General features: G+C 46.6%; 1 protein-coding gene across 4 annotated transcripts in view; it reads right to left on the minus strand.

Moving 5' to 3' along the window:
* The window catches only part of BBS2 (Bardet-Biedl syndrome 2), a 43,056-nt gene extending 21,312 nt beyond the window's left edge, over window positions 1-21,744 (minus strand). The window contains exons 1-9 of one of the 4 annotated variants that reach the window (XM_075940397.2): window positions 21,467-21,625; window positions 19,819-20,237; window positions 16,621-16,848; window positions 14,867-14,992; window positions 14,165-14,227; window positions 11,487-11,564; window positions 5,520-5,624; window positions 2,222-2,308; window positions 766-901 (exon numbers count right to left, since the gene is read on the minus strand). In XM_075940397.2, the coding sequence (XP_075796512.1) occupies window positions 766-901; window positions 2,222-2,308; window positions 5,520-5,624; window positions 11,487-11,564; window positions 14,165-14,227; window positions 14,867-14,992; window positions 16,621-16,797 (772 nt within the window). In that variant the 5' untranslated portion in view covers window positions 16,798-16,848; window positions 19,819-20,237; window positions 21,467-21,625. Of the gene's footprint in view, window positions 1-765; window positions 902-2,221; window positions 2,309-5,519; window positions 5,625-11,486; window positions 11,565-14,164; window positions 14,228-14,866; window positions 14,993-16,620; window positions 16,849-19,818; window positions 20,238-21,466 lie in introns of all 4 variants that reach the window. The other 3 variants (XM_075940395.2, XM_075940394.2, XM_075940396.2) reach the window with 3 other exon arrangements.
* Between the last annotated feature and the right edge of the window lie 752 nt (window positions 21,745-22,496).

A 22,496-nucleotide genomic window follows, 5' to 3' on the forward strand; every position in this document is an offset into this window, starting at 1 on the left:
GAGAACACACACGTAATATGCCATGCTACTTTCTTTAATATATTTGGACTTGTGTTCCAAATAGATTGTGCCAGGCTCTTGTGTTACTACTGAGTGGATCTCACTGTTAGACAGTTAAGACAGGCACCTATGAGCCTTTCTTTTGACCTCCTTTGCTTATCTGTATATTCAGTTTGAGCAATTTAAATAGTTTGAGTAAAAATATCTCTCCTCTCAACTAAGTTTCACTTCCTTTGTATGGGATAATAAAAGTTTACAAGTTCTCCATTCAATCACCATGAAACACAAGGTTATTTCCTAAATTGCCATTAAAAAAACCCAAGCAGAAACGTATTTTAAAAAACTCTTTCAGCCGTCCTTTATCTACCATGAAGAAGCTGAAGAGATCCCGCACATATTTATTTTTCCCCTCACCATTCAACTTTAACAGCATGGCTTGACATATCCCTGCATGTATGGAGTTCAATCCTGCTTCACTCTTAGCAAATCAACTTTGTAGGAACACAGGTAATCATAGCGAAAAACAGGTTAGATTGTTTATCACCCAAGAGGCAGTATGCAAAAATCTTGTTTTCAGAAAGTTTGACACGTCTATTTCCTGGATTTTGCAAAGGACAATGATGGATTTGACAGGCAAAAATACATGCAAACTCCAAAAGCATTTAGCAGATATAGTAACTAATGCTTTATGTGTAATGCTCTTGACATGTCTACTTAACTTTAACTAATACACTGAAACGGCAAAAGGATTTTTCGGGCTCTTACCTTCACCATCAACTGAACAGCAAATTAACTGGGTGTTACCATCCATTCTGTAATCCCCCTCTACGATCCCTGCAACTGAGGAAGCAAAGTTGTCCTTAAAGATGACCTCCCCCGTTCGGTCACTGCGTGCATCAACCTGGAATACAGAACAGTCCCAAGACACAGGATGAAAACTGTGTAAATGATGCAGCACTCTGGGACATCAAATGAGAAATCCTGCCATGCTTTCGGAACTGCAGGTGAATTTGTAGCTCCTTTGGTCAGATAAAGAAAACACCACTGAAATTAACTAGCAATGAAACGACAGGCCCAGACACTCACGTAAAAATCAACCTTCCTCAAAGGGGCTTCCCCCCAGAAAAGTGAATAAGAGAGAAAGAGAAGGGAATTGCAAGCCTGTGCTGTGAAGGTGATATATACCACTGAAGCAGACTGACAGGACCTAGCTCTAAGTTACCTTAAGGCAGCAATTACAGTCTCCAGCCTTATTCTTAGTCTTTGATGACATATGTACTTTTATGCATAAATATGAACTTTAATTATCATTCCATGGGGAGATTTTTCAAGTCTGAATAGCTTTGCTCTTCCAAAGCACAGGATACAGCAATCTTCTAGAAGCTGGAGACTTTCAAATCAATAAGTGAGGATACTATAAATGAGTAGGAATAAGTGTGTTGAGGTTTCCTACACAGCCATCTTATATCAGGTCTAGCAGCTCCACACCATAGGTTCCAATGAGCTCTAGGTTGCTAGTCTGAGGTGAATTAAATCAAGTTCTCTGAGAAAAATGAAAGGAGCTAGTATGAAAGGAATGTAGATTTACAAGAAAACATTGGCAAATGGTGCTCCTGGGAAACCTGGTAGCTAGTCCAGACATTTCTAGCAAGCAACAATGCTAAGCATCTGTATCAAAAGGAAGCAGAATTATTTTATATAGAGAGTCTATATATTAATTATATTATCAACTGTATGATGCATTTATTATGGAATGGTAGAAACCCTTCCGCAGTTAAGATTAGAGCTTCCTTATCGAATATGTATCCTTCATTTGTTATTTAAGAACATCCAGAAACCCCAGGAAAAGATACTAGAGCAGGAATGGGCATTAAAATGGTGGCAGTTAGCCCCTGGTGGGCCGCCATCACTATATTTACCTGCGCCTCTGCAGGTACTGGAGATTGCAGCTCCTGTTGGCTGCAGATCCCCGTTCCCAAACAATGGGAGCTGCAGGAAGCAGTGCAGACTGGGAAACTACTTCCCATAGCTCCCATTGGCCAGGAACAGCCGGTATTTGACAGTGTATTCATAAGAGAAGCCAGGCTCACTCTACTATTTCTTCAGCACACAGTCAAGTCTTACGAATAGTTTGTCTGTTCAGCCTTATACTACTAAACAGCTTTGTTCAAATGCAATATCTTGACTCACAGCTATTCCTTTTTTCTCCATGTAAACTCACCTTCCCATTGGACCATCCAGTGATCAATTCACATACGCCATCAGAGTTAAGGTCAAAGGCATGTATGCTCATTGCATGGTTTTTAGACTGGGGAGAAAAAAGAACACATGCATGAAGCTATTGGTACGGAGTACATATCTATAGGCACCAATTTGTGGATGCTCTGGGGCTGCAGCACCCATAGAGAAATATTAGTGGGTGCTGAGCACTCACTGGCAGCCAAGGTCACTCACAGCCTCCCTTCCCTGCACCTCTTACCTGCCAGTGGCTGCTCTGACCAACTCCCACCCCTCCCTCCAGAGCTTCCAGAGCACTGCAAACTGCTGATTCATGTCATTCAGGAAGCTCCAAGAGGGAGGAGAAGGAGTGGGGACAGTGCATGCTTGGGGGAAGAGGCTGGGGCAGGAGGTTGGAGAAATGGTGGAATGGGGGCACAGCTGGGGCAGGACATGGAGGAAAAAAGTGGAATGGGGGTGGGGCCTAGAGCACCCCCCTACTAAAGGGGAAGAAAGCGCCTAACAGTGTGCTCCTAACAGAACACCAGGGCACCTTTACCTAGAAATCATGTACCTCTGAAATCTGAACGCGGGCATTATAGATATAGGTCAATGTTCTGCAAGGATGCAATCTTTCCCTCCAATATGTTTCCATCCAAAAGAAGGATCATGTTCAATTCCTCCCATAAAACCAGGGAACCATACACAAACCTGATTTACTGACATGGGAGTTACAATCTTAGCATTCTTATTAATCTTGTTTGTGAGTGGGAAATACCCTTAGCGCAAAGAAAATCATTTCACATGACTTTCAATATCACAATTGCTTCAGCGGTGTCAGTATTAAACCGAAACCGAATACCAAGAAAGGATCTTCGTGCAAGTAAAATCTGTTAGACTGTGTCTGTTAGACAAAACTTGGGGAAGGCCCATTACTGCAGACTTTTAAAACCACACTCGCTAGTGCACTTGAGCAGGGAACATGCGGATCTCTGGGAAACAGACTAGATGAGCTAATAGGTATTGCCGCCCATCAGCTATGAAGCTCTGCTCCATTAGCATCTAGTTTTCTGTATTTTTGTTAAAACACATTTCTCATTTTGTCAATCAGCAGCAGCCCAAGGAGGCAAACAGATTTGTACTGAAACAATCTTTTGTGCAGTTGTACAAGGTGAGTGGAATCCTAAGAGTCCAGCCTGTGTTCAGAGAAGTCTTGGGAACAGCAGCATTCTGTTACCTATCCTTTATGGGAGCCGTTCCTTTGGCACTGTAACCAACACACAAATCATACTACAACTCTGATGTGAAACTTCCCACCTCATTTGTGGGCAGAACAGTAATATAAACATGCTCACGACCTGTGGGCAGCAGCTCTGATGTAGTTATAGAAATGCTACAAGTCTCTCACAAATGCCATATAAAATGACTGTATCACTGAAATATTTGACAATATACCCACTGAATGAACAAGAAACTCACGATAGCAGTTTTCAGGTATCTAAAAGGGTGTCACGAGGAGGAGGGAGAAAAATTGTTCTTCCTGGCCTCTGAGGCTAGAACAAGAAGCAATGGGCTTAAACTGCAGTAAGGGAGGTTTAGGTTGGACATTAGGAAAAAGTTCCTGTCAGGGTGGTTAAACACTGGAATAAATTGCCTAGGGAGGTTGTAGAATCTCCATTTCTGGAGATATTTAAGAGTAAGTTAGATAAATGTCTATCAGGGATGATCTAGACCTGTGGTCACCAACCCGTCGATCGCGAGGCCTCGACCAGTCAATTGCAAGGCGTTCAGGCAACCCTGCCCCCCATTTTCCCCCCACCCCCGAGAAGTCCCACCTCTAGTGTAGAGCCGGCTTCCCACGGGGTGGACGGAAGTCCTCTCTGAAGCCCGCGTCACTTCCGGGGGTTCCGGAAGTGTGCGGGCTGCTCCCCCTCCCACAACTCTGTTGAGAGCTGAGGGAGGGGGAGTTGGCCCTAGAGGAGGAGTGCGGAGGCTTCCCTGCGCTGCCGGCACCGGAGGGGTGAGTTGGGAGCAGGGGTATCCTTGCACCGCGGGAGTGGGAGTCGGCCCCGGGGTTTGGCCGCACTGCGGGAGGGGAAGGAGTTGGCCGGGCCGGGCCATAGGAGGGGGGGTTTGACCCCAGGGAAGGCGCCCATGGGGGTTGGCCATGCTGCAGGAGGGGATTGGCCGCACTGCGCCGCGGGAGGGGGGTTTGGCCCCAGGGCAGGTGCCCGGGGGGGTTAGCCGCGCTGCGGGAGGGGAGGGGCCGGGTCGCGGAATGAGGGTTTGGCCCTGCCACGGGAGGGGTGGGGGTTGCCCCTGGTGCAGGCTCCCGCGGGGGTTTGGCCCCGCCACGGAATGGGGAGAGGGTTGCCCCTGAGGCGGAGGTTAACCCCGGGGCAGGCACACTCGGGGTTTCCCTGTGCTGCAGGGGGTCCGGAGGAGGCATGTGCTGGCTTCCCGCCGGGGGGGAGGGGGAGGGAGGGAGAGAGAGAGAATCCTGGGAGGAGGCAGATGCAGGTGACTCTGCTGCCACTGGCACCCTGTCCCCGCTCCCCAGACTCCATTCCCCTGTCCCCAGCTACAGAACTCTGTCCCCACTGGCACCCTGTCCCCTGCTGCAGAACCCTATCCTCTGCTCTCCCAGCACCCTGTTGCCTCTCCCCTGCCCCCAGCCGCAGAACTCTGTCCCCACAAAATGTATAATTATAAATGTTTCATTTTAGATTTAAATAGCATGAATAAAAAACAGACTATATTTATTTCATAACTATAAACACGTGATTTTAATTTTATATATCGCATAATTTAAAAATAAAGTGTTTATCAGAGTGTGTAAGTAAGGGCTGGGGATAGCAAGTGATGGACAGGAGGAGAACAGAGAGGGCGGGGCTTCAAGGAAGGGGCGGGGCTTCAAGGAAGGGGCGGGGTGGTAGATCTTCGCCTGTTCTGAGATTTAAAAAGTGATCTTCGGGGTAAAAAGGTTGGAGACCACTGGTCTAGACAGTACTGGGTCCTGCCATGAGGTCAGGGGACTGGACTTGATGACCTCTCGAGGTCCTTTCAGTCCTAGTATTCTATGATTCTGTGAAAATCCCCCATTATGACTGTATTCCTAATGGGGAGTTTAAAGGCAATAGTTTCAGCAGTGCAGAAGTTAACAGATATGCTATTAGTTTTGTATAATTACATTAGTCCCATAGTACACATAGGCTAGAATAAAATTAACAAGAACTGGGCTTTGAAAATTGCAGAAATAATATTCTAATTTCTTTTTTCAGAATATTTTTGATTGTACTAACTTTGATTCTCCAGTAGCGAGATGCCTTGTCATACACTCCTACAGTACCATTAGACAGGGCATATCCAAATCGACTGCCATACATAGGGCTAAGTGCAGTGATGGTCTGAAAAGAATATGTAATAGTTAGAATGCATCTCTACTTTTAGAGTTTAAAGTAACTGATAATAGGAGGCATACCATTTCTGTACCACATTAGCTATTTTATACATTAATTCAGGGCTACTCAACATGAAGCCCCGGGATTTGTTTGTGGCCCGCAGTGTAGTTTGGGTTTACTCAGGGCTCAACATGCGGCCCACAGGTGGGAGCCAAAACAAAAAAGCAATCAATATAATGGTCTTCTGTTAATACGAATTTTAGTAGTTAAATTTCTGGACTGTCATTGCTCATTAAAAGTGCTGTCATATGGGTAGAAATTGGGTAAATATTGCATTTTATTAATATCTGTACAACTGATTTAAATGGGGCTTGTGTGTTGTCTAGTCTTGCCTTAATCTTTGTATTCATGCCCATCAGTGTGAAATAAACTATTTGCATATATTTGTATATATATTTGCACATTTATGCAACCACACTTAAATTGTGGCCCTCAGCATTGTGGCCCCTGGGGTTTCCAAACTTGAGTAGCCCTGCATTAACTGTTGATCATTTTCCTCCCTAAAGAAAATTACTGTAGCAGGTATACAAAAGATTAGTTTGAAATCACTAAAAATTGTGAGACAATGACAGGTAGCACAAATGTAGAGAAAACACAGGTGGCCACTTATGTTTATAACATGGCATCATTTAGACCCACTTTGGTTAGACAAAACTCTTTAAAACACTGCTGTGGGTGTCTACACTAAACTAGTGGCCCAATATTATTACCAATGGTGGAGCTAGACCAAGTACTAGCAACAGTGGGAAATCTTTGCCACAAATCTCCAGACCTAAACAAATGACATAAAACAAAGATCTATTTCTAGGACCAAGCTCTTGTGAAGGAAAGAACCCGGGTGAATATCTATGGCATTACAGAAACAATCAAACACTAATAAACATAAATAACAGAATTAAGGAAGTGCCAACAAGAGTCACAATGCGCCTGCAACTCAACCTTTTTCCCCTAGATGCACCATATAAAAGTTAGCTATTAGAGTAGCTCATCAACATGAACAGGAGAAATGTTGAGATGCTAAATGAGAGTTACGGATCCATCAATTCCAAGACCACAGGGAACTACTTCAATCATCTAGTCTGACCTCTTGCCTAACACTGAACTTCCCTGAATTAATTCCTGTTTGAATTAGGGATGTTAAATATCGGTTAATTGAATAGTCGAGTAACCTCATGAATTCTTATCAGTTACTCAACAACTGTATAGTCCCATGGGGTGGAGACAGCAGCCAGTGCACTCCAGCCCTACTCCCATGGAGCCTCCTGACACCCTGCGCTGCTGCCTCTGTATAAGCAGCAGCAGTGCAGGGTGCCAGGTGGGAGCTGGTCCCCGAGGGGAGCCAGTTTAAAAAACAGCTCCCCTCACAGACCAGCTGCCTGTCCAGAGGCGGACCTGTCATGAGCCAGAACTGAGCTGGGCTGCCTGCCTGCCTGGCTCCTAATACACTTTAAATGAAAAGCTGCAGCAGGGATAGGTCCCAGACCTGGCATGAGCCAGAAATGAGCCTGGCTGCTGGCCAGGCTGCTAAAAAATGTACTGTTGGGGGGGGGGGGGGGAAATGTGTGTGCAGTCTATAACATCAACCTATAAGCTTTTGCTTATCAGTTAATCAATTACTCGTCTACACTATGACATCCCTAGTTTAAACTACAGCATATTTTTTAGAAAGACATCCAATCTTGATTTAAATTTGCCAGTGATGGAGATTCCACACAACCCCGGTAAATTGTTTCAATAGTTAATTGCTCTCACTGTTAAAGGTATTTGTACCTTATTTCAAGTCTGAATTTGTCTAGATTCATCTTCCAGCCCTTTGGTCTTGTTGTTCGTCTGTTAGACTGAAGAATCTTCTATTATTAAATTTCTGTTCTTAATGCAGGTACTTATACAATAATCAAGTCACCTCTTAACCTTCTCTTTGATAAGCTAAAATAGATTGAGCTCTTTGAGTCTATCACTATAAAGCAGTGGTCCTCAGATTACAGATGTGTTAGTGTACACGATTAAACAGCTACTGACGAGCCTGAGCTCATCAGTTAACCGTCATGATTACACACAAGGCCCCACGCCCACACAGATGCCTCTAACACAGGAAGCAACAGGCAGGAGAGGAAAGAGAGCAGGTGGGAGCCGGTGCTCAGAGGAAGCAGGCTTTTAAGCAGGTCCTTACATGCAACAGCTCCTGAAGAGCTGCCTGCCCCCTCACACTGCCGCCTCTCTACCAGAGGCAGCAGTGCAGGGAGAGAGGTTGATACAGAAGCAGCAGCACAGGGAGGGGGAGAGAGGCAGGTGGCTCAGCCAGAGCCAATATGCACTGCTGCCTCTGTATTAGAGGCAGCAGCGCAAAGAGGCAGTTGGCAACCCAGGAGCTGATGTTCACAGGGAGCCTGCTTAAAAGCCGGCTCCCCATGCACACTGGCTCCCCTTCACTCCGTGTTCCTGTCTCAGCAGTTACATATTTACATAAAAACCTGCATTTTAACATCCCTATCACAGATCACCAATGGCTCAGGGCTTGTTTTTCCCTGCAGTGGGAAGCCTGTGCTGGTGCTCCAGTCCCATGCACACACAAATTCCCCGGGCAAAGTTGGAGCACCAGCGTCCCATTGTGGGGGAGAGCCCTGAGCTTTGCGGGCCAGATCCAGCTCACAGGGAGATCCAGCTCGTGGGGAGAGGAAGCAACTCCATGCACTGCCAGTCTCCCCAGCTGGGGGGAATGGCAGCACAGGAAATTGCTCACCTGGAGGCTTTTCCCCCTGCTCCCATTGGTCAGAATCACGATCAATGGGAGCAGCAGGGGATGGTGTCTGGGAGTGATGAGCTGAAAAGAGCCAAGTAAGTGCCCCTCATCCCTCTCATGCCCAGAGCCCGCACTCCCATTCCCCTCATACACTCCCTCTTGTCAAAACCCTGCACCCTCAGCTCACTCCAGCATACACCTTCAGCTTACTCCTGGCACCCTCTAGGGATGTAATAGTATATACGATTAACTGATTAACCAATAAGCAGCCTGGCTGGTTCAGGAGCTACTCCTGCTGCGGCTCTGGATTTAAAGTGTATTAGAAGCCAGGCAAGCAAGCAACCTGGCTCAGTTTCAGCTCACGCCGGGTTTGGGAGCTCATTCCCATCCCCTGGAGAAAGGCTGCTGCCGCTCTCCACTACTGACTGGGTATCGGAAGCAGCAGTGCAGGGTGACTGGCTCCACTCATGGACCATCTTCCACCTGGCACCCCACACTGCTGCCCCTGAAACAGAGGCAGCAGCAGGGAGTGGCAGGGGGCTCCTCAGGAGTGGAGCCGGAGCGCACTGACTGCCGGCCCCACCCCTGGGAACTACAGGATAGTTGAGTAATCAATAAGAATTCATGAGGTTAATCAACTATTCAATTAACCGATATTTAACATCCCTAGCACCCTCCCTCCTTTCCTCCCAAGCCCTCCACTCTTAGCCTCCTCCTACACTTCCCAGACCCTTCCCCTGCTTCCATATCCCCAACTTGAGCCCACTCCTGCACCCAACCTGCCAGCCAGACCCTCCACCTTCAGCCACTCCTGCACCCAATCTCCCATTCAGACCCCTATCTCCAGACCACTCCTGCACCCATTTTGTCATCCTGAGTGGCTGACTGGTGGTCCACAGAAAGGTCTGCATTGAGCAGGGTGGGCTGCGAGCCAAAAAGTTTGAGAACCACTGCTATAAGGCATGGTTTCCAATCCTTTAATCCTTCATGTGGATCTTCTTTGAACCTTATCAAACGTATCAATACGTCTCTTAAATTGTGGACACTAGAACTGGACACAACAGTACAGTACTAGTAATAGCAGTGCCAAATACAGAGGTAATACAACCCTTCTACTCCTTTGCTATATTCATTTTTTTCCAAGGATCACATTAAGCCCTTTTTGTATAGCATCATCAAAAGGTTACCTGTTGTGGACCACAAGCAAAATTAAAGAAAACAAAAACAAAACCAGAACACTACAGTCTTTTAAAATGAGTACAGTGTATAAAAGTCAGCATTCAAATATGCTGCATGGAATTTATCTTCCTCCAAGAAAGAGTGTGTAGGCCAGTGAATGCTCCTTTAATTTAGACTATAAGAAAGAGCTTCTTAGGGAATCTGTAAGTATGGCTTTAAAACATGATTCATAAGCAGGTTAAGAAATAAAGGCATCATCTACTCTTAACTCTGTCTAACCTCCCTTTAACTACAAATCAGGATCATATTCCAGAACATAGTTTTGCAGTAAAGACCTAATACAGGATGTAGGTACTGACCAGCTTTAGGCATTTTCACAGCTTTTCTCTGCTGACGCTACACAACTTTACTAGCTAATCATGGTTTTAGTGCATGGGGAAGAGCTGAAAACACCTAACCTCGTAGCCATTCCTAACTGCTTCAAAAGTACAAGCGGCATAAAATATTCCAATCTGGGGTATTCTCTTAAATTCTAATTCTAGCCACCTTCCTCTAACAAAACTGCCCTTCTTTAGCTTTAATAGCTCTTTCATAAGTGGTTTAGTAGCGAAGACTTTTATCCCTAACTCCAGCAGCAAGTTTCCTCCCACAATACAGTTCTCTTCAGATTTTCAATAAGGAAACTTTCTAGGGCAGTGTTTCTCAACCTTTTTTTAATAAAGTACCCCCTTTTTCAAAAAAACCCCACCACGCTATAAGTACCTCCAGTTTTCAGACACACAAAAAAAATTTCTACCATTGCAACGCATTTGTTTAAACAACTTAATCGTAGCTGGGCTGGCGATGAAATTTATGGGTGTAAAAAGTAAAAAAATAATAAAGCGCTATAAAACTTAAAACCAAAATTCAGTTTTCTCCAAATTTCAGTTGTGTTGATGTACCCCGCAGACTTCTCTTGAGTACCCCCTAAAGGTACTTGTACCACTGGTTGAGGAACACAGTTCTAGGGCATCCTTCCCACTCTACTTCAAGCCACAAGGCACTTTTCTCCCCTAAAAGCAACTAATCCCTAACAGTGGGAATCCTTCGACTGACATTAAGCTGAAGAGTGACAACTCCAGCACCCTTTTATTTTCTTCACAGACACATTCCCTCCCTAAAAGTCTTCCAATCCCTCAATTATAATTTAAGACCTGTCTATACCACAGGTGTTGTTTTTAACTGGCACGTCATGCTTATCTCTGACCTGATTACATCAAACTACCTTCCGTTTTGTTCATACTGCATTTTTAAAAAATATAACCTTGTTTAATCTGTATTTGTGCTTCCCAAGCTGCTTATGCCAATACTGTTTGTGTCAATGCAATCAAACATGCTGTTGGTGTCAATGCATTCTAGAAAAATCTGTTCAACTAATGTGAGATGATATCAACATAAAATACTGACGTTGTCTTATTAACTAATGAACTGCTTTGCTTGCACTGGAGATACAGGCACTGACTTCTTAGCCATGATCTGACCTTGCTTATCCTATGATTTGTGGGGAAAGTATTGAGCTCTCTTGTTCACAGTTTCTGACTAAGGGCCTGATCCATAGCCAACAGACATCAATTAGATCATTTCAATAATTTCAGTGTAGTTGGACAGGGCCCTAATTTTCTGACGAAAAAAATACTTTTTAAAACCTTGCAGGCTATCTGCTCAACAGCACATCAAATAGCTTAAACCCATTATTAAACTGTAACTTTTAAAGTTCTAATAAAATTGGTCTAATTAAATAATTAACTCAACTGGTCATCATAGTAAATCAAAGCCATTGTAGATTTACAGTGGGCAATATTTTGTACCCGATCTGAACATACAATAAACACTGCTTAGAAATAATTTACCTCTGTTTCTGACATTTCTGCCACAATCTCATCTTCTTTAAAAACCCTGATGTCAAAATCCTCAGACCCAACAAGAAGCTAAGAAAGAAAGAAAGAAAGAATCTTAAAATAGTTTAACTCACAGTAGCAACAACCAAAGATACTTAAGAATTCAGACACACAGAAAGCTTTTACTGAGTGAATAGATACACTAGGCTCAGTTTTCAAGAGTTTTTAATGGGGATATGAAAAGTTTGTAAAGTGCTTTGGGACTAATGGGTGCCATAGACTCTCTTTTTGTCCAAGCATTATTTACATCTGTTTGGGTTGCCTAAACTCTATGAACACATACTGAACTACTACCTAAAGCAAGGGTGAGGGAGAGCACTCTAGTACTGCCAGGATATAATTTTGTCTCTCTTTCTGTTCTGCTGCAGAGTAAACTATGGCATGAGGCACAGGACAATGCTAAGTTGGGCCCTCTTTCTATCTGCTCATGCACTCAATTTTTTCATTTCCTTTCCTGCACCCTATTTGATCAAATAAAGAATGTTAAAGAACAAACTAAGCAGGTGGAAAACCATTTTACAAAGACTGGCAAACTTCATTACATCCAGTTTATAGAAACTAGTGAGTAGAGAAGTTCAGTGACTTATCGAAGGTCATACAGTGAAACAATGGCAGAGCCAATAATACAGTTCAGGTCTAGTGCCCTTCTCCACTGGACCCTGCTAGCCTAGAATTAGCCCCATCATCACTTAGTACAGGTTGAACCTCTCTAGTCTGGCACACTCTGTCCAGCAACAACTGTGGTCCGGCATGATTTTAGCTAGTCGGATGTCCACTTATCATGGGTGTGGCCAAGTTTCCCGCAGTCCCATAAAGTTTGTTTACAGCTACCAGTCCTGGCTTTCAGTGGTCTGTGCTGTTATTTAGTTCTAATTTACCCGTCTTCTGCCCAGTAAGCACTGGAAGTGTTAGTAAATTTGATAGATTATAATGACCTCCTGTGGTTCAGCAAATTCTCTGGTTCGGCACCAGTCAGGTCCCAAGAGTGCCAGACTAGAGAGGTTTAACCTGTATATCACTTTACTTGTTCATCAGCTCTCTCAATTCCAGCAACTAAGGTGGAGGAAGAAGAATGAGTACATTGACTTGTGACCCAATCCTGCAAATAGATTGCTTCAATGAGATCCATATAGGTGAAGGGTTGCAAAACTAGGTCATGGCTGAGCAGAAGAAACTTGGATTACATCTGGGGTACACGTCTCAGCTCACAAAAAATGAGGTTACCCCAATTAATAAGAAGAAAAGGAAAAATGAAGAAACTAGAAGTTCTAGAAACTAGAAGTTAGCACAATATTAAATAGCCTATACACTCACTCCTGAAGAATGTTAGGAAACCATCTTTTTTTTGCCACTCACATTTAAGACCCTGACCTTGCAATTTACAACATGTGGATGGACCTCCACATTTACGTGGAAACAGGCACAGGGTCCATCCACACATAACAATCTGGATATAACAGTTTTTCCTCTCCTTGCCTTACAAGGAAATTATTTTCATCCTACCCAATTCAATGGGTAACAGTTAATCAGTGAATCAACTCCATTCATCTGAAATAGTGAGTTGTGCTCACGAAAGCTCATGACACCATCTACATTTTTTGTTAGTCTCTAAGGCTATGTCTAGACTGCAGGCTTCTTTCGAAAGAGGCTCTTTCGAAAGCATCTTTCGAAAGAGCCTCTTTCGAAAGATCGCGTCTAGACTGCAGGCGGATCTTTCGAAAGAGAAATCCGCTTTTTCAAAAGAGAGCACCCAGCGAGTCTGGATGCTCTCTTTCGAAGATGGCCTCTTTACATTGAAGAACGCCTTCTTTCGAAAGAGGAACTTTCGAAAGAAGGCGTTCTTCCTCGTAAATTGAGGTTTACCGCCATCGAAAGAAAAGCCGCGTTCTTTCAAAATAATTTCGAAAGAACGCGGCTTGAGTCTGGACGCAGGGGAAGTTTTTTCGGGAAAAGGCTACTTTTCCCGAAAAAACCCCTGAGTCTGGACACGGCCTAAGATGCTGCAAGACTGTTCATTGTTTTTTGAGTTTTTCCGGTTAAACTAACATGGCTACCCCTCTGAAACAGTTAATCATTGTGTCATTATTGAAAAGATGCAGTGATTGGATTTGAGAATGGCTAAATCAAAAACAAGTCCAACCATAAATGAGGTAATGTGTAATACAATTTTACAACTGTCTACTTTAATGAATAATATAGTTTCTAACTAACTATTTTTGCCATTTATTGAAATATATCAGTAATTAGGGTGATCAGCAATTTGGCTGTTTTTTTTTATTTTTAGCATATATTTATTTGTATTTAAGAAAAAAGACACACTGTAAACTGCCAAGAAAAGCTTCAGAATTATAATCAGTGATCAATATATCCAAAGCAAGGCTCCAATCCTTCAGAGACTTGTGTTCACACTTAATTCTACCTACCCACTGTGATGAGCTCCATTGAAGTCAATGGGTCATTTTCTTATAGCATATAAAATGAAGTATGCGTCTAAGTGTTTGCAAATCAGAGCCAAAGAAAGAACTATAGCTCCAAGCACAGTTAAATCAACCAGCAACATAAAGAAGTCTTTTCATTGCAGGACAGTATTTCAGCTGAATTCACAGAGAAACAGTCCACCACAAACCAACCTCTTTTTTCCCATCTCCATCAAAGTCACACAATGCTAATGAACGGACATTGTCCCCGGTAACCTAAAATTAAAAGAAAGGAGTCATCAATATTTATGCTAGTTTCGCCTTTGACAACTATTTTTATTTTTTTAATTATCACAAGAACAAAGACTATAGAATATAGTTGGCTCTGGCTCAAATTGTATATACAAGATGTGTAAAACTTCATTTAGCACTGTAACCGTGTAACCGCTAAAAATGCTAGTTTAAGCTTTATACTGCAGAGCTTGAAGTGAAGCCTCCCTGGGAGCAGGGCCAGCAGGCTTCACTGCGGGCTCTGCAGCTGGCTGCCAGCCCCACTCCTGAGGAACCAGCATGTAATCTGTGGCAGGGGTGGAGGGAGGAAGGCTGGGCTCTCTATTGACAGCCCCCGACTGCAGTGCACCATGGAGAAAGGCTGCTCTGGCAGGCCCCACAGGGCTGGAACAGCCTCTACTGGTTAACCACAACAGGTAAGCCTCACCTATTAAGGATAAGATTTACCAGTTAACCGGTTAACCATTTATAATCACTAGTATATACTGAATAAATTCCAAAGATACACAGTTTATCATAAATCTTAAATTAAGAAAGATTTCTGAGCTATTCAAAAATCAAATTAATACTGATCTATCAAAAACTCTCTTGTAGAGACATCAAAAGGACTGTCTATATCTTTACCGTCCAAAAAAGATCATTTCCTTCATAATCAAAGCCCTGCAGAGCACAGTTTCCACCAATAATAGCAAGAGGAGATGAAATATCTCCTAGCATCCCAAGCACGATTGCATTAGCTCCATCTGTAACCTGCAGAGAAACATTATATGAATATAGATATATAACAAAGATTCATCAAAGAGTATCCAGAGTTACATTAACCTAATACTGCATGTAATAATGAAGAAGTTATTCATCATTTAATATAAAGTACTCATAGTTCAGGGATGGGCAAATACTGGTCCAAGAGCCAGATCCAGTCTGCCAATGTTAGCTCCTAGATTGCCCCCATACCAGGGGATCACAGCTCCTATTGGCCATGGATCGCCATTCCCAGCCAATAGGAGTTGCAATCGCCCATACCTGCAGAGGTACAGGTAAATATAGCAGCAGAGGCCCACCAGGAATTAACTCTGGTAAACTGCCGCTGTTTTATTGACTACCCATCATAGTCTAAAGGATGAACCAATAACCAGAAATTAAACAAAACAGAGATAACCAACTGCAAACATAAAATAAAATAGCAAAAATCTATGTTGTATTTAATTGTGCATGCTGAAGGTTGTATGTCTATCCATGTATGGCTTCATGACAAAAATTCAACTTTTAGTTTTTTTCATAATAGGTCAGTCTTTATAACCTTACAAAACTGGATCTGTTTATGTCCACTGTAGTGTAATAAGAGAAAGTAACTTGAATTGTTATATTTTTAGTACCTATTGATTTATCATACCCAAAATAGTGTTACCTGTGAAGTTTTGAGCAAAGACATGCTCATTGCCCCCAAAGAATTTATAATCTAAGATCCCAAACTGGTAATGAGATGCATGCAAATGCTCCCTCAAACATGTACAAAGTCCTGTTGACATAAATGGGACATGCACATGGGTACGCCTTTTCACTCATAGTATCTTACTGGGAGACGGAGGCTACATGGTCATAGAGATCCAAGTGCAGATTGGGGACTAACTATAAGACAAGACACAACAAGCAAGAGCAACAGTAAGAGGTTACAGTACTAAGGTGGGTCAACCCAGTTACGCATGTTGATTAGGATGAAGGTTACAATAAGGTCAGTCTGCAATTACTCAGGCTGGTCATTAACTTTGTATGTATAAACACCTTTCCCCACCCTCACACTCAGTGTATTTTAAAACCTATTTAATTTGTATTACCTTCTTCCTATTTTAAAAAGAAGCAAAGAAAATTGTAAATATTTAATGTACTAATTTTAGATATTTAACTGAAAAATAAAGAATAATTTGCTTAGAATAATGTAATGTTTTAATTTTTTTTCCTATACAATTTGTGACTCAATGACAAATCCATGGCTTTTCCAAAATACTGTTCCAAGCAGACTTAGTTCAGATATCAGACTGGAATATATTATTCTGCTCTAATGATTTCATTTCAGATTTGAATAGGCTTTTGAGTTTTAACTATAACTGGTAAGCATAATATAAAAAACTCAAGTCACTAAAAGACAGATATTAACTTTATACTTTCCTCTTAAAAATATAATAGTGCTTTTCAAAACATGCAAGTCCTCTGCACAGAAAGCCCTCAATTGAGTTAAATCACTGACTTTCAAAAAAACGAAGCATAACAACTGAATAAATTAACTTAGAATTTATAAACTTAAACTGGGTTGATATGCAAGAATGAAAAAAGAAATAGGAAAAACAAAAAGACAAAGACTAAGAATGAAATTAACTTGCCTCTTTGTAAAACAAATCGGAATTGTTAAACACATCATAAGCCAACAAATTGGTCTGTGTTCCAACTAGAAGACAATCATATCCAAGTTGGGGATTTAGTACTCCTGCTGTTAGACAGCTGACCCCCTGGTTAATGTTGAGAAGAGATATATCAGAATCCTGGCTGCTTTGCAGCATACGATTCGCACTTACATTCTGGCCACGGGCATGAGGGTTATGAATAAAAACCTGTAAAAAAATGGACATTCAAAGATTGTTCTAAATCTTGCTAGCCACCACATATATTAATACACAGTAAGAGGCACAGTTTTGATATTCAGGCACAGGTCCTGGAGACTAACAAAGAGAGGTGGAAATGGTAAGATTTTTATTTTTTTGATGTTGCTGCTTTTTAGAGCCCCACCAGGTACCTCCTACACTACAAAATCAGCAATTTCCAAAAATTTGTTACAAGCACAAATGTGCCAACTTGGAAGAGGTTAGTGTTAAAACCATTTTGAAAACTGAGACTGGCTGACAAGGAGGATGAGGTAATATATTTTACTGGACTTCTGCTGGTGGGAAAGAGGCTTCTGAGTCACACAATGCTGTTCTTCACATCTGAAGAGCTGTGTGTGACTCAAAAACTTGTAGCTTGCACCAACAGAAGTTGGTCCAGTACAAAAAAAAATTACCTCATCCACTTTGTGTGTCTCATATTTAGAATTATAATTATTTTAAAAACATTAAGAAAGTTATGCCCCATCTCTCTTGGTAATGGCATTAGCAAAAACAAGGGCTATTATAGTAATGTATGTGCTACTATTCAAATAGCGCATTATTACATGATACTGGAAAATCATTAGTCTCTTTTTTCTGTACTTATCTTCTTTAAGGTTAAATGCTTTAACAGTATAATTTATCAAAACCAATTAATACAAATGCCTAGAAGCAATGATTTATCCCCCACATTTCTCATGTTGAAACCCAAATGAAGTTTTATGCCACAATCCTGCAACTGGATCTACGCAGTCTGAGCAACTGCTTTCTGGGGACCAGGAAACAGGGGGTGAAATGCAGGATGACTGTGCCTTGTGGTGGACTGAGGTCATGGAAAAATGGGAGACTACGTGTGTTTCTATGAACTGCATGTATCCTTGTGTAGTTAATTGATATGGCCGAGCAGGATGCTGAATCTTGCAAAGAGAGGCTATTGAAACTTTTGGAGATGTACATTTTCTGTCTAAGACTTCAGTGAAGAGACTACTCGATTAGCTTACTAACAGCTATTTAACATCCCTTTGCAGCACCACTGAGAAGTATCCTTTCCTGTTGAGGTACTTACTGGCAAGCCTGCGCACCAGCTCTTAAAGTGCGTCTAATGCAGAGCTTCAGCGGAGGTTGATGCTGGGATGCAGCATGCCTGCCTGCACACCGGCTCCCCAGTCCGATAATGCAGAGCCACAGTGGGGGTTGCAGCTAGGACCCAGTACGAGCCAGGACTGAGCCAGCCTATAGGCCAGCCCATTAAAAAATGTACTTGAAGAGCAGTAGGCGGGAGGGGACTGCATGTAGCCAGGAACGTTAACCGATAAGCACCTGCTTATCGGTTAATTGCATAGGCAACCGGTATGCTAGGCAGGGAAAGGCACTGCCCTCCCAAACTGCCAACCTAGCCCTGCCCACACTCCGCCCCCACAACACCTAGGCTGTGTCTACACTGGCGCGATCTCGTGCAAAAGTGTCCGCTCTAGCGCAAAAACTTGCTGCCTGTTTTATTATTCCGCTCACCAAAAAATCCACTGGTGGTGTCCTCTCACTGGCTGCATGTTCTTGCGCAAGTAAACTGACATTCTAATGTATAAAATCAGGGCTTCTTGCGGCAGAACTGACACTCCCGCTCAGGAAGAAGCCCTTTTGCGTACCAGCTCTTCCAGAAATGGCCAGTGTAGACAGGCAAACATGAATTTCTTGTGCAAGAAAGCTCTATAATTAAAATGGCCATCAGAACTTTCTTGCGCAAGATTGGCTACATTGGCATGGATGCTCTTGCGCAAAAGCACATCTCTTGCGCAAAAGCACATGCCAGTGTAGACGCTCTCTTGTGGAAGAGTTCTTGCACAAGAACTCTTCCGCAAAAGAGTTCTTGCACAAGAAGCTGCCAGTGTAGACGTAGCCCTCCTGGAGGCGGAGTGTTGCTACCCCCAGCACCCGCCCTCCCCATGCTCCAGGCTGGGGAGGCTTAGGCCGCATGCCCTCCTCCCTCCCCAGTGCTCGCTCACTCGCCCTCCCTCCTTCTCCATGGTGCAGTGGGAAGACAACTTGACTCCTTTGTGGGGGTTGGGCCTCATCAGAAAGGGCAGGACTGGGGTGGGGATGAGGGCTTGCCTCCCCCATCTCTACCTTCACCCATTGCCCATGGTTAATCGTTTCATCGACTACACTATTACATCCCTAGCTCCAGACTCACTGGGCTGCAGGCTCCCAGCCCATATGGGCTGGGAGTCGGTAGCCTCCCATAGGAGGATGAGGAAGCCACAAGCAATGGGGGAGGAGGAAGGGCTACCGAGTCTCTTCCGGCAGCCCTCCCTTGCACTGGGCAGGGTCCCCTTGCCAGACCACGGGGAGAGGAAACACACGGTGAACAGAGGAGGGAACGCATGATGAGCAGGGGGTCAGTCACAGAAGGGACATGAAGATGAAGCAAATATCTGTGGAGCTGTAGGGCTTTACCCACGTACAAACACTGCAGCACAAGCAATATGAAAGCAGCATCTCCTCTTTCTGTATAAGCAAGGCAATCCCAAGTCACCAGGGACGTATCAATACAGCTTGTAGAGTCACATGCATGAAAAACATGGCTTTTCGCTAGCACTAAATCCCTGGCAGACATGAACCTAAAACCATTTTCAGATTAGGCTTTTTCCTTTATTCTGGCAGAGCATTTTTCAGTTTGGAGTTTTCTCCATTCACAGTTACTGTGTATGCAAACAAGAACGAGTCATTTCACAGGGGAATAGCCAAGGGAGGGTGGGGGTGCTGACATGTATCTGTGCTTGTTGCCCTTGGCAGGAAAAGAAATGTGTGTGTTGTTCTGAGCAAGGCTTAAGCGCAAGCTTTACTCTGGAAATAAATGAATGGCCTGATTTTCAGGGCTCCTGAACATCCACACATCCCACTGAAGTCCATAGATGCCAGCGGAGCAGACACACACTGTACCTGGGATCACGTTCGTAGGGGTGTCTCAGTGAGGTGCTGTCCTCACACCGACAGTGGTGATGCCAGAGTGGGCAGATGATCTAAGAGTGTCTCCATATCAAGGCATCCCTACAGCAGGGGAAGTCTCTGGCACTGGTGTTCCTTTATCTATAGGTACTTCCATGAGGGACCCTCAGGCACCCCTAGGTCTACGGTTGTCTCTGCAGGGGGGATCTCCATGGTTTAGGGTCTCCATGCCAATGGCAGTCTCCATAGAGGGGTCAGGGCAGGGGTGTCTCCAGGGAAAGGACTGAAGGACCTGCCAGGGTGTAGGTGTCTTTAGGTCTGTGGGAGTCTCCAGGGGGTCCTTGTAGCAGAGCGTGGGAGGTGTCTCAAGGGGGTCCCCATGTCAGCAGTCAGGGCAGTCTCAGAGGGGGCCCCTGTGGCAAGCAGCAGAGATTTTTGTGAGAGGGGGGACTCCGTGGCCGGCAGCGGGGGCTGAGGGAGGAGTGGGGGGACCCGTGGCGGGCGGCGGGGCTGAGGCGGGGGGGGGGGACCCGTGGCCGGCGGCGGGGGCTGAGGCGGGGGAGGGGGGGACCCGTGGCCGGCGGCGGGGGCTGAGGCGGGGGAGGGGGGGACCCGTGGCCGGCGGCGGGGGCTGAGGCGGGGGAGGGGGGGACCCGTGGCCGGCGGCGGGGGCTGAGGCGGGGGAGGGGGGGACCCGTGGCCGGCGGCGGGGGCTGAGGCGGGGGAGGGGGGGACCCGTGGCCGGCGGCGGGGGCTGAGGCGGGGGAGGGGGGGACCCGTGGCCGGCGGCGGGGGCTGAGGCGGGGGAGGGGGGGACCCGTGGCCGGCGGCGGGGGCTGAGGCGGGGGAGGGGGGGACCCGTGGCCGGCGGCGGGGGCTGAGGCGGGGGAGGGGGGGACCCGTGGCCGGCGGCGGGGGCTGAGGCGGGGGAGGGGGGGACCCGTGGCCGGCGGCGGGGGCTGAGGCGGGGGAGGGGGGGACCCGTGGCCGGCGGCGGGGGCTGAGGCGGGGGAGGGGGGGACCCGTGGCCGGCGGCGGGGGCTGAGGCGGGAGAGGGGGGGACCCGTGGCCGGCGGCGGGGGCTGAGGCGGGAGAAGGGGGGACCCGTGGCGGGCGGCGGGGGCTGAGGCGGGAGGGGGGGGACCCGTGGCGGGCGGCGGGGGCTGAGGCGGGAGGGGGGGGACCCGTGGCGGGCGGCGGGGGCTGAGGCGGGAGGGGGGGGACCCGTGGCGGGCGGCGGGGCTGAGGCGGGAGGGGGGGGACCCGTGGCCGGCGGCGGGGCTGAGGCGGGAGGGGGGGGACCCGTGGCGGGCGGCGGGGCTGAGGCGGGAGGGGGGGGACCCGTGGCGGGCGGCGGGGCTGAGGCGGGAGGGGGGGGACCCGTGGCGGGCGGCGGGGCTGAGGCGGGAGGGGGGGGACCCGTGGCGGGCGGCGGGGGCTGAGGCGGGAGGGGGGGACCCGTGGCGGGCGGCGGGGCTGAGGCGGGAGGGGGGGGACCCGTGGCCGGCGGCGGGGCTGAGGCGGGAGGGGGGGGACCCGTGGCGGGCGGCGGGGGCTGAGGCGGGAGGGGGGGACCCGTGGCCGGCGGCGGGGCTGAGGCGGGACGGGACCCGTGGCGGGCGGAAGCGCCGTGAGCGGTTACCTTGCCCGCCTGGGTGGCGGCCGCCAGGCAGGGGTGGGTCCCGTCGTACTTGCCCAGCGCCACCATGCGCGGCAGGATCCTGTGGTTGAGCTTCAGGGTGAACACGGGCACCAGCATCGCGGCGCCGGGCAACTCACTCGGGGCTCCCGGCCCCGCCGCCGCGGCCTAGCGCTGCCCGCTTCAGCGAAGGGAGGAGGCCGCCGCGTCAGCCGCAGGGCGAGCTGGGCCGGGGGCGGGTAACGGGCTCGGCGGCACTGACCGGGCTGGCACCGACAGGAGGAGCTGCGAGGGGGGAGCTAGCGGGGGGGCGAGGGCAGTTGGCGAGGAAAGCAGGAGATGGGGCAGTTGATGGGGGAGTGGAGTGATTGGCAATATGATGGGACAGTTGGCAAAGAAACAGGAGGTGGGGGGGGGGGGGTCAGTTAGACAATTACCACCCTCTGGGGTTGACCATCTGAGGCCCAGCCACTCAGAACTCACGTCCCTCCCCAAAGCCCAGCCATCCAGCAGCACTGCCCAAGCCCCCTAAGTCCATTTAATTATAATGATAGGTTTTAATGGTTTTTCTCATAGGAACATAAGAAGGGCCGTACTGGGTCAGACCAAAGGTCCATCTGGCCCAGTATCCTGTCTGCCTACAGTGGCCAGCACCAGGTGCCCCAGAGAGGGTGGACCGAAGACAACGATCAAGCGATTTGTCTCCTGCCATCCCTCTCCAGCCTCTGACAGACAGAGGCCAAGGACAGCATTTTATCCCCTGGCTAATAGCCTTTTATGGACCTAACCTCCATGAAATTATCTAGCTTCTCTTTAAACTCTGTTATAGTCCTAGCCTTCACAGCCTCCTCTGGCAAGGAGTTTCCACAGGCTGACTACACGCTGTGTGAAGAACTTTCTTTTATTAGTTTTAAACCTGCTACCCATTAATTTCATTTGGTGTCCTCTAGTTCTTCTATTTAGGGAACTAATAAAAAACTTTTCTTTATCGGCCCTCTCCACACCACTCATGATTTTATAGACCTCTATCATA

The sequence above is a fragment of the Pelodiscus sinensis genome, chromosome 12, assembly GCF_052426305.1.
Source record: "Pelodiscus sinensis isolate ZL-2025 chromosome 12, ASM5242630v1, whole genome shotgun sequence".
In the NCBI taxonomy this organism is placed as follows: Eukaryota; Metazoa; Chordata; order Testudines; family Trionychidae; genus Pelodiscus; species Pelodiscus sinensis.